General features: G+C 20.8%; 1 protein-coding gene across 1 annotated transcript; it reads right to left on the bottom strand.

Moving 5' to 3' along the window:
* Window positions 1-10,283: 10,283 nt before the first annotated feature.
* K460DRAFT_277690 (uncharacterized protein) lies at window positions 10,284-10,619 on the bottom strand (the record flags this gene model as incomplete). Its single annotated transcript, XM_040928194.1, has 2 exons — window positions 10,284-10,387; window positions 10,484-10,619. Coding segments are annotated over 2 exons (240 nt in total), but the record flags the coding sequence as incomplete, so codon positions are not given.
* Between the last annotated feature and the right edge of the window lie 2,295 nt (window positions 10,620-12,914).

The following is a 12,914-nucleotide window of genomic DNA, read 5'->3' on the forward strand; positions in this document are numbered from 1 at the left end:
TAAAACTTATACTAAACATAGCATTCTACTATTAATATTTAAACTAAAAGTATAATTTTTTATATAGGTTGCTTATATATAAGTTATTAAATAGACACTATATTTTTTTTTTAGTATATTAAATGCATTAAAGCTATAATACAAATATATAATTAAATTTGCTGCTAAAATTACTATATACTATTATTTTATACTAGTTAGCTATATATAGTATATTGCGGCATGCGCATACTTAGGCTGTATTTATAATATATTTAATAAAAGCTTTTTAGCTGCTTACTTATAAAAATATTTAAATATTTAATTTTATAACTGCGTAAATATAGATAAAAGACCTATATATTTAATTAGTATTAAGCTATTACTAGATTTTAGTTTACTAGCACTGTGTTTATTATATAGTATAAAATCCTGCAAAAACAGGACCTAATGTGTTATTAATAGCTTATATTATTAGTATTTTTTACTGTATATTATATACTTTTATTTTTAGAATTGCTAAGCAACAAACTTCTAACTCCTAATAATATAACTTTAACTGCTAAAACTTAGCTTTTTTAATAGTTTCTAAGCATATATTTAAATATTTAGTATAATATTAAACTACTAAGTAGCTAACTAATACTAGGCCTTTAGGCAACAACAATGCTAACGCTAATACTAATGCTAATAATAATTTTTCCTACAATATTAGCTTTAATGCTTAACTACTTTTTTACTTTTCTTTTTACTAGCACTATTTTTTTTTTTATTGCCTAAATTAATTGCTTGCTCTTTTAACTTTCTAAAGTATTTATTAAAGCTACTTAAGTATTTGTACAATTTTTATAGTTATAAAAAACTACTATTTTTAGTTATTAAATTGCTAGTAACTACAGCAGCGCAAAAACGCCTTTTAGTATAGTTTTTAAATATATTTTTTTTATTAAAAAACTATATAGAGTTTTTTAAGTTTATTTTACTAGTTAGTAATAAACGCCTTTTAAAAAGCTATTAAACTGCAGTAAAAAGTTTATATTTAGTAATTAATAATAAATATAGCTAATACGTCTAAAGTCCTTTAGTAAAACTTATTTAGGCTAATAAATTTTCTAAAAAAAATATAATTAAGTATAAAGTGCTTTAGTATGCAAAAAAGCCTAGTATCTAAGCCTTATAAAATTTGTTTAAGCTTATTAGAGTATTTAAATGCCTACTAATACTAATTTAAAATACTAGTTTTATACAAAAAGCTATCCTAGTATTAAAATTTTATATATACTAATAAAATAATAAAGCGCAAAGCAGGTTTAAGGAAATTTTTAATAAGTATTATATAAATTTTATTAGTAAACTTTATATAATTATTAGTAGTTAATATAGCTTGCTGCAAAAGTATAAAATAATTGCATAAAAAAAAAGCGTTTTTTTATATACGTATTATACATTTAAAACTGCTGCCTACAGCTTTTTACCTTTAATTATTACAACTTATTAAAAACTATAGTTTATAATTTTAAGCCAACTTGCTAAATTAAAACTTTAATTAATATTTTGTATGCTATTACTAATTAAGTTGCTTACTTTTATTTAGGAGAATATTAGTTAAAACATAAATTTACTACTATACTAAGCTTTTAATTTTAAGCTAAAAATTTATTTATAATTTAATAATAATAGTCCGCAAACCTAACTAAACGCCTTATTTTAATTTAATTTAACCTGCCTAGCATTGCCTAAACAAGTTAGTTACTATTAAAAGTTAATAGTTATATTGCTATAATTTTTAAATAATAATATATTAAGTCTATTAATAGTAATTATTAAAAAAAAATTAATAATTTATTTAGCTAGCCTAGTATTGTGTAAACTTTACTGCTTTAATACTATATTAAAGTGCTAGGTATAGCACTTAAACTATAGTTTTATACTAACTTCTTTTACTGCGTTGTATAATCTGCTTTTGCGTTAACTTTACTTTTATTTATAAAAATATACTATAAAATAGTCTAGTATAGTACTTGCATACTTATTAAGTATTAAAATATTATTATTAAAAAAGTATATATTATTAGAACGTAGTGCGTCTAAGTCTGCGTTATTAATTATATTAGTTAATAAGTATTATATTTTATTTTTGCAAACACAATATAATATATATTTAGTAAAACTAGTATAAGTTTTTATATAGGTACTATATATTATACAGTAATAGTTTATATTCTGTAAAAAAAATAATACTAAGTTTATATATTAATAGCTAGATGCGCAGCCCCCCTAGCTATGTATTAATATAATTACTATTTAATAGTTTATACTATATTTAGCAATATTTTAATTTTACTACTATTTATACGCTCTAGAAATGCTTTAAAGCCTATTTAATACTTAATTTTAGAATACTATTTTATTAGCTTAGTAGTTTACTAAGAGCAGCTAGTAGTACGCGCTAGTGCATTGCCTAAACTAAATTAAAATTAAAAGCTTTATTTAATACTAAAAAACTTAGTTTTAATTTTAGAATTATTTAAAATAAAATTTAATATTAATTTACTATTACTGTAATAAAGCCCCGCAAGTTTATACCTGCTTAAAATAAAATTTTATAATAAATTGCTTAATAATTATATATAGCTTTGTTATTACTAAACTAGGGCTTATTCTACAAGCTAAGCTAGCAAATATTACTATTATTAATACTATAATTTTATAGCTTAATACTTAAAACTTATGCTTAGTATAAATAGTTAAAATAAAGCTTGCGCTTGTCTGCATGCTAGTTTTTTAAATTAAAGCTAATAAGCGCGCTAATTTTAAATATAAGAAAAAAGTATAAAAGTATATGCAAGCTTAAGTATAGCAAGCTACTAATTTTTATTAAATTATATTAGTTGCAAGCTGCAAAAACAAGTATAATACTTTTAAAAAAAATTAAAAAGTTTAAATTAAGCTTAATAACTTTTTTAGTTTTAGTATTACTGCTAATAGCGTTATTATAGGCAATTTAGCTGCGCGAAAAGCATATTTTAAAGCTTATAAAAATACTTAAAAGTTTAAGCACTAGCTAATTAAGTATAAAAATAAGCTTTATTAGTTATTTAATAGTATACTTACAATAGGCAGCAACGCCTTTATAATTAAAAAAGTAATTAGTAAAAATACTATAAATTAAGCTTATTAAAGTCTTTATTTATATAGTAATAATAATTTATATAATTATAAACTGTAATAAAGGCATATACAAGCTTTACTTGCGTTTAAATTAAAAACTTATGCAGCTAATTAAAAATTTTTTAGTATTATTTAAAAACTTTAATATCTACTTAACTATATTATAGAAGCTTAAATAATAGTAATTAAATAGCTTTTTTTTATTTTTAGGTATTTAGGCAGCTTAACTAATTTTTTATAAATAATATTGTACGCTTCTATACAGGCAAAGCAATATATTACTATTTAAATAGCCTGCGTCTACTAAATAATATTTGCTTATAAGTATTTTAAAGCTTTAATTTACTATATTTATAAATACTTTACTATTATAAGCAGAGCCTTTTTAGCCTAGTAATATATATATAAAGCTTATATTAAAGTTAATAACTGCAAAGATATTCTAGCTAAAATAGCTATACTAGTTCTAAAAGTAGCATTATTAATTAACTAGTATATAAAACTTAAAGTAAAAGCTATTAAAAGCTCTAATGCAGTTTTTAAAAGCTAGCTAATACTTTAAATTATTATAAATCTAATTAGAAACTTCTAATAAAGCTAGTTAAATAACTACTAGATAAAGCTTTATTAAACTTCTAAAAATCTTATAAAAATAGCTAGTAATTATAAGTAATTGCTTATATAACTAGAAAAAATACTTACTACTTATTATAATATAGTTTTAAAAAAGTGCTTAGTATAATATATAGTATTTTAATATAATATACCTTGCGCGTAAATATATAAAAATATAAATAGTTTTTTTTTAACTGCAGCATAAGTGTCCTTTACAAGCTTATGCAATTTTAAAAAATTTACTAGTAATTTAAATATTTTAGGCTTTAATTAGGTTTTATTATACAATTATTTTAAATTGTAAAAGTATACTTTTAACTAACACTTTCTTTTCCTATTATTGCTAAATTAATTAAACTAACTATAAAAAATAAAAAATAGTATATATTTAGCTTTACTAGCAGACCTGCCTTGCATTATTATTTTTATTTTATTTTTATAGTCCTGGCTACTATAATTAAAAATATATATATATATACTTATATATATAAACTAAACTATATTTGCAACTTTTTATGCTTTTAAAAAATAAACTAATATTAAATAATATATATATAATACTTATTCTGTTTAAATACTAAATATATATAGGCAATTTTATATTATATGCTTAAGTAAATAGCTAGCATGTTTAGTAGTATACGTATATTATAAATAAGTAAAAATAATTTTGCACTATTTTTAATTAAAGCTAATAATATTTATTTAAGTGCAAATAAATAACTACATTTTTTTTTATACTATTAAGTCTAGCTAATCGACAGCTACGGCGAGGGCAAAGAGGCCCTCTAAGGTCGGTTACAAAAAATCAAGCTGCAAAAAATTTGGATTTTTACCTAGGTGGGTGACCAAATTTGGCAAAAATACAGCTTTTATTGTTGGAAACTGCAGGATTCGACCTCAGTTCTACGGAAATAATTCGGATATAACTAAGTTATAACTCAGGTTTAACTCAGGTTTAAACTTAGTAATTCGGATTTAATTGGACAATTATTGAACTTGGCTATATAGTTAACTGAATTATTAAGGTTTTTAGAGCCGTAGAAGCTTTTCCTTAATAGGCTACAATATTTGAATTTAACTACAATTGTATAGCTGCAACAGCAGCTTAAGCCTCTATTTTTTTTTTAAGTCTAGCTATATGTATTACGTTTGCAATATAATATTAGCTTATAATTATTAAAATTTAAGTATAATTAACTTTTTTTTTTTGCTTTTTCTTTGCGTAATATATCTAATGTAAGTTTACTTCTATTTATATACTAAAATATTATTATAGAAAGCACTTTTACTATTTAATACTTTGCATACTTAAAGCAGTTAATATTTTTATTATATTTTACTAATTACTTAATTTTTTTTGCGCTATTTTTATAAGCGCTTACTTAGTAATATAAGTATATACAATTTTATATCTATTGCGTAGCAAGTATAGTATTTTATAAAAATATAATATAACTTATACGTATATACTAGCAGCTTGCATTTATTTTTTAATATATATTTTTAGTAATTGTACTATTTTGCGCGCGCTGCTTATAAATACTATTTGCTATAATATATAGCTTTTAATATAATTAAGGCATATTAAAATTATAAAAATAAAAACTGCTAAAGTCTACTTTAAAGCACGCAATAATATAGAGCCTATATAAAAATATTTAGTTTAAATAATATATTTTAAGTAACTATAATATAGGCTATAGCTTTACTTTGCTTAACTTACTATATTTATTAATAGCTTTATTAATTTTTTTAAGCATTAAAATTTATATAAAAAAATTAAAAATGCTAGTAATTATTTTAATAAGCTATAGTTGCTGTATATACTAAAATTAATAAAATTGCTGCAAATTATAGCTTATTTTTAATTGCATAATATAAATATCCTTATAGAGTTCTACAAAGCCGCAGCTAGCGCTATATAAAGTTTAATATTTTTTAAAATAAAAAAATATAAAAATATAAAAAGTAAAGTGCGCAATAAAACACTAATACTTATACTAAATAAAATAAAATATAAGCAGTTATTTTTAATTGCTTTAAATATATTTATAGTATTAGTAACTAAGCAAATAGGCTTTATTATGCTAAATATTAGAGTAATATTTAATAATATAAATATTTATATTATAAATAATATAAACTACAAAATTGCCTAAAACTTTTTATTATTTAGGTTAATATTAGCCGCCCGCTAAAATTAGTTTAAAAAAAATAACTTTAATATTAGGCTATAGTATTTTAAATTTAATGCACTTATTGCTAACCTACTATAAAAAAAGTTTAAAAAGTAGTATATTTCTAGTAAGCTAAAAATATTTAATGCACTAGCATTATATTTAATTATATATAATAATAGTTTAGTAGCTACTGCCAGTTTTTATATTAAAGTAGAGAAATACCTAAGCATTACTATTAAATATTATAATTTAGTACTAGCAAATTTAGAGCTAATAGGTAATATAATATACTTAAATATAATTATATTAATAGCTAATTATAAACTATAGTTTGCTTTTTGTTAGGGGGTAGCTTTAGGTAATAGTATTTGCTTTATGCTACAAAAAATAGGGAAGAGATAGCTAATAAAAAACTGTCTTCTAGCTTAATAAGTTAATAATACTTAATACTACTGTTTTGCAGGTATAGCGTAAGTTAAATATAAAATTTTTATATGCGCACTAATTCTTAAAAAAAATAGCGCAGTATTACTGCAATACTAATTTTTAGTAACAATACTTTATTATAAAACTTTTTTAGCTAGCTAGCATCTTACTAGTATGCAGAATTTTCTTTATATATTATTATACTATAGTATTTTTAGTAGATTTTTTACGTATGCGCAATAACTCTGTATCTATTGTATAATTATTATGCTATATAAGTAAAGCATGTTATATACTTTTCTTATATAAAAGTAAAAATAAATAAGTAGCTTATAGTAATATAGTAAAGCTTAATAATAGAAAACTTTTATAAGCTGCTATTACTTTATTGCTTTAAGTATTTATAACTTATTTAATTTATATTTTTTATACATATACAACGCACCTACTGCGCCTGCTATTATAATTTATTATTTAAATTTTAAGTATATTAAAAAGGCGTATATATATAATACTTGCTTTTTTGTATTTAGCGCAGAAAAAAAGCGCGCTAATTATATTACTATAGTTATAACTTGCATACGCTACGCTTAAAATATTACTAAGTAAAAAAAAAATTATAACTGCTTTAAATATTGCTATTATAATTATTGCGCTGCTAATAATTATAGTAGCTGCAATTTTATAGGTATCTTAGGATAGTTTATTATAAGTATGCTTTAGCTAATTAATATAAATATTTTATAAGCTTAATAGCTGCTTAAATTATTTATATATACTGCATACTTGCTATAGTATAGCAGTTACTAATACTGCAACTTTTAAAACTAATATTATAATTATTTAGACTAGCGTTAAGCTTGCGCGCTGCTAGCGCTAGTTTAACTTAAAACTTATAAACTGCTACTATATTACTGCTTATTTTAAAATTTTAATAAATATAGCTACTTAAGTACTTATAACTTTTCTTTAGTTTTTAAGATTAATTTTAGCTAAGTAGCGTTATATTGCAACTGCTCTAAAATAAATTATTAGCTATTTAACTAAAATAGTATATTTGCATATTATGCGCATTTATAATGCTTATTAATTGCGCTTTAAAGTAATACTAATAGTAGTAATTCTAAATTTAATTTTAAGCCTAAAGCTAAAGCTAAGCTTTTATATATTACATTTACTGCGCCTGCTTTTTAAAAAAAAGCTACTACTAATAAAAAAATAAATAAGTTTTTTAATAAAGCTAGCCTTTTTAAAAAAAAATAATTAGTTTAAAAAATTTTTTAAGTAGCATTTTTTTATTTATTTTTTAGCCTTATAAACTATAGATACTTTAGCCTATAAGCTTTTACTATAAATAAATTTTTTTTTGTATGCAATATATGTGCGTTTTGCTTATATAAACTATGCTTTTTTACTTTTTTTTAATTATAGTGCTTATTAATCCTGCTTAAACTCTTTAATTAAATTATTTATATTTTTAAAGTCTAATGCTAGAGTTTAAGTATTTTAAAATTTATTATAGCTTTTTTAGCGTAATAAGTACTAAGATTGTCCTTTTTTAGTACGCTTTTTTAGGATTTTTTCTACTTTTTAAATTTTTTTTTTTTTAGTATTAATTTTTAGTAACTAAGTATTTTCTTCTATTTCTTGCCTAAATTTCTAGCGTTCTAGTAGAAAAACATAAAATATATTATAAATTTAGTAATAAAGTAAAAATAATAAATAATATACCTGCGATTTAACTGCTTTTTATATTTAAAAAAAGCTAATAAACTTATTAAACAGTTTTTTGCTTAGCTAGTTTGCTAGGTTAATATACTTTATACTAAATAATATAAGATTTTTTTAGTAAAATATTTTAAGTTTATATTTTTTATTATAGTATTAATTCTAATATTTTTATACTTTTTATAAATATATTATAAGCGTTGCCCTTGCGTAGTATATATACTTAATTTTATTAATTATATCTAGTATTTTTCCTTGTAGCCTACTGTTTTTAAAAAAAGTAGTAATTAGTAGGTGCTTACTATATATAGCATAAAAAGGTATTATTTTTATTAACTTGTATATAAAATTATTATATATAAATTGCGCTATATTTAAAAGCTATACTTAGTTATTTTAGGCAGCTAAAGCAAAGATTTAAAAATACTATTTAAAAGTTTAATTTTAGTATTTTATTTGCTTATTAGTTTAAAAATAGAAAATAATACTTAGCCTGCGCTTTATTTGTAGCTAATAGCAGATTTTTGCTTAAAAAGCAGAAGTAAATATAAATTTTTTATTTAATATAATACTTTTTTGTAGCTTAAATTTAAAAATTACTTAGTTAAAATATATAGTTATAAACTATTTTGCATTTTACATTTTTAAAGCAGGTATATAAAGTACTATTTTTAAAAAATAGTTAATAATTACAAAAATTGCATTATATATATAACCTAGGCTATCTTTTGCTAAAGGCAAGCTAGTAATAAAGTCTAATAAAACTTTTTTAAAAATTTCTATAAGTATAAGTAGTAGAAATAGTTTGCTATATTAACTATACTTTTACGCTTTACTTTTTTAGTATATAGCGCATATTTTTACGTAATTTTAAATATTATTACTAAGTATAGGCTAGTAATATAACTAGCTAATTAGCTTAAGTATTTTTTATGCGCTAAAGTAGCCTGCTAAGCGCATATTATAATAATAAAAAAAAAATTTTTATTTAATAGCTAGTTTTTCTAGAATATATATTTTGCTATTATATTATAAGATATTTTTTTTATTAAAGCGCTAAATATGCATTTTTTTATTATTTTAAGTGCTTTTTATATTTGCAGAGTCTGCGACTTACTACTAAATAAAAGCATCCTTTTGCTATAGCTAGTATAAAGTTTTTACTAGTATAAAAAACTCTACTATTATAAATTTATTATTAATTAATACTTTAACTAGTAAGCATAGCATATATAAAATATACTTTATAGCGCTAGTAGTAAGGACTATTTTAGTTTTATAAATAGTAGTAACGTGCGTTTTATACGCGCTAACTAAGCTAGGCTTAAGTATAAATTTTTTTGCTTTACTTAGTACTACTTTTACTAGTAGTTTATTCTGTAAAGTAAGTAATAATTAAATTAGTAATAAATTTTTTTATTTATAATTTGCTTTTCTAAACAGTGCGTCTGCAAAGTTTATTTTTTTTAAATAGTATTTTATTTTAAAATTAAAAGTTCTAAAGTAAATTGCTTAATATATTTAGTATAAGTTTAGCTTCTGCATAGCGCGCATAAAGCTTAAGTTGTTATAATTACTAAGTACTTATATTATATACTATGCTTTTTTAAAATAGTGTTTTTATTATTTAAAGCTATATACAATAGCTAAAAGCTTTAAATTATATATTTTATAGTTAAGCTTAGCGCTCTAAAGTTTCTAAAATATAAAAATAATTAAATGCTATTTTTTATTTTTAAAATACTGTAATAGTATACCTGCAATAGTAAAAGTAAAAGTATCTATTTTAATTTAAATAGGCTATGCAGAATTAAAATAGCGCAAAATAAGCATACTTAAAAAGTATTATTTAAGTATTTTAAAAAATATATTAGCCTTATTAGTTTATTAAAATTTTTAAAACTTCTTAAAAAAGTTAGTTAAAGTAGCAATTTTTTTAGTATATTTTTTAATAAACTAGCAGTAAAAGTTTGCAAAGCTTAAAAAGAACTAAAATTTTTTAGTATTAGTAAGCTATAGCTATTATATAATTATTTTTACTTATGTAAAGTTTGCGTATATGCCCTGCATTATAATAATATACTTAAAAAAGTATACTTTATTAAAGGCAAAAGTATACTTTTTTAAGTTAATAAAGAATTTTGCTTTATATAAAAATATAAGTATAGAGCTAATTGCGCGCTAGTAAACTGCAATATTAGCGCTATAAATATAAATAAAAATATTATCTAAGTAAACTATATAAATATAGTTTAAGTACTTACTAAGTGCTTTATTAATATAGGCTTAAAAGCTTACTAAAATATTAGTAAACTTAAAAAGCATAATTAAGTATTTAAAATACCTGTATTAAGTTTAAAAGGCTATTTTCTACTTATTACTTACTATAATTTTTAAGCAGTAATATGCGTTTTGTAAGTTAAAAATAGTATAATAATATATATTTAATAAACAATCTAAAGTTTTTTTAACTAAAAAAAAAAGGCAATAGTTTTTAATAGTAATAGCGTTAAGTTTTTAGTAGTTAACGCAAAAGCAAAGCTTGCTATTTTTTTTAAAAATAAAAAATATAAAGGCTTTTATAAAGCTTATACTATACTTAATTTTTTTTTTTTTAAGTATATTATTTAAGTATTTGCAGAACACCTTAAGCTTATATATAAAAAAATTATATAGAAAATTATAAAAAAAATTTTTATTAGCTATAAAAAGAATAGTATAGTTTAATATTTTAAAATTTAGAAAAGTTTCTGCTACTTTTTTATTAAAAATATTTTAGTATTTAAATAATACGTCTAGTATACATACCTTATATACTATATATACTTAGTAAATATAAGTATTATAGTTTAAGCTTACTTTAGTAGTTTATAGAACTTTTAAAAGGCGTATATTAAAACTAGTTTAATTTAAGCTTTTTAGTAGCTAAACTACTATAGCTAGCTAGATATTTACTAAAGTATATCCTTAATACTAAGTTTAGAAACTATAGTTAATATAAATTTTTTTTTATTATAAAAAAAAGTTACTAAAAAAAAAAAAGGCGCCTTTTTTATCTACCTTATATATAGTAACTTAGATATAGCGTTTTATATTTGTATTATTTATTAGGTATACTTAAAACTTATATACTATATATATACTTTAATACTATAAACTAATTTATTTTAATTTTAGAAGCTTAGCTCTTTTAAAGAGTTTTAAATTTATTTTTATAGCTACTTATTAGCTAATAAGGCTTATATTTACTTATAAATTTAAAACAATTTAAAGTTTTTTTTTAGAACTAGTATTATTAGCAGTGCTATACGTGCGCTTTATACCTAGTAAAATATTTATAAAAACGCGCTTTACTGTTTTTAAGCTAAAAGTAAAGCTTAGCCTTTTTTTATTTAGTTAATATATATAAAAAAGTAGTTTAGGTTACTTTTATATTTATTAGCGTAATATTTAATTTTGTAATACTTATAGTATATAATGCTATTTTTATTTTATAGCTTAGTAGTAGGTTTGCTTAGTTTAGGCTTTAAAGCTAAATTTTTAAATCTAGCCTTAAATATGCTATACAGGCGTTATTTATGCGCAAGCAAAAATTAATGCAAGTTATATTTTAATATAAAACTTAATACTATTAAATTTTTTCTAGTTGCAAGTACTTAGTAGTAGTTAATAATTGCTCTTTATAGTTTTAGCTTAAGTTTTAAAAATAAGTATTAAACCTTCTGCTTTTTAGTATAAGGCGTAAGCTAGTTTTTAAAAATATTAAAATAAGTTATAAATAAGTAAATAGTTTAGTTTTTTTATTATATAATTTAAGCATGCGCTGTAGCTACTTTAAAGCTATAGTTAACTAGGTTAGTAAGCAAATTAAGTATATACTACTTAAAATACTTTTAAATAGGTAATATACTGCGCGCTTTAAAAGTGCGCTTATAGTATATATACTAAAGTTTTTTTAAATTTTTACTAAAATATTGCATTGCTTAAGTAATTTTAGTATTATTTTAAAAAAATTTTTATAGTAAAAGTTAGAACGCTACTTTGCACAAGCAGAAAAACTTATAGTATTTTTTAAAATTTTTTTTTTAATATTTAAAAAAAATTTTTAGTTAGAGCGTGCGCTTTGCGTATAAAAGTATAAGTGTATTATTTGCGCCTTACTTGCGCGTTTTAATAATTTTAAATTTAAAAATTTTTTTTATAAGTAAAGTTAAAGTAGAGTTGTATTTAGTATTTTTTAGTTGTGCTATTTCTGCTTTAATTATAAGGAAGTATTATTATGCTTAAAATTTATTGCACTTTTTTTTAGCAACTAAAATGCGCTTTTTAAGTATTAAAAGTGCGCTTTAATTGCTAAGTTCTGCCTTGCTATTTAGTTAAAAATTAGCTAAAGCTAGTAATTCTAATAGTATAGCCTATTAGCTTAATTATATTAGAGGGGCTATCTTTAGGCTATTATACTATAAAGTATTATTTTATTAAGGAGTAGCTTTAAGCAATAGTATTTGCTTTACACTATAAAAAATAAAAAAAAAATAGCTAATAAAAAGTTATTTTCTAGCTTAATAAGTTAATAATACTTAATACTACTATTTTGTAGGTATAGCGCAGGTTAAATATAGAATTTTTGTGTACGCACTAATTCCTAAAGGGGATAGCGCAGTATTACTGCAATACCAACTCCTAGTAATAATACTTTGTTACACTTTTAATCTTCTGCGCTTAATTTTATTTTACTTAAGCTTTTACTTTATAAAAAAAAAAACTAGTTATTTTTAATTCAAATTTTAAAAATAATACTAATTTTAGTAC

The sequence above is a fragment of the Cucurbitaria berberidis genome, assembly GCF_010015615.1.
Source record: "Cucurbitaria berberidis CBS 394.84 unplaced genomic scaffold K460scaffold_2, whole genome shotgun sequence".
NCBI lineage: Eukaryota > Fungi > Ascomycota > Dothideomycetes > Pleosporales > Cucurbitariaceae > Cucurbitaria > Cucurbitaria berberidis.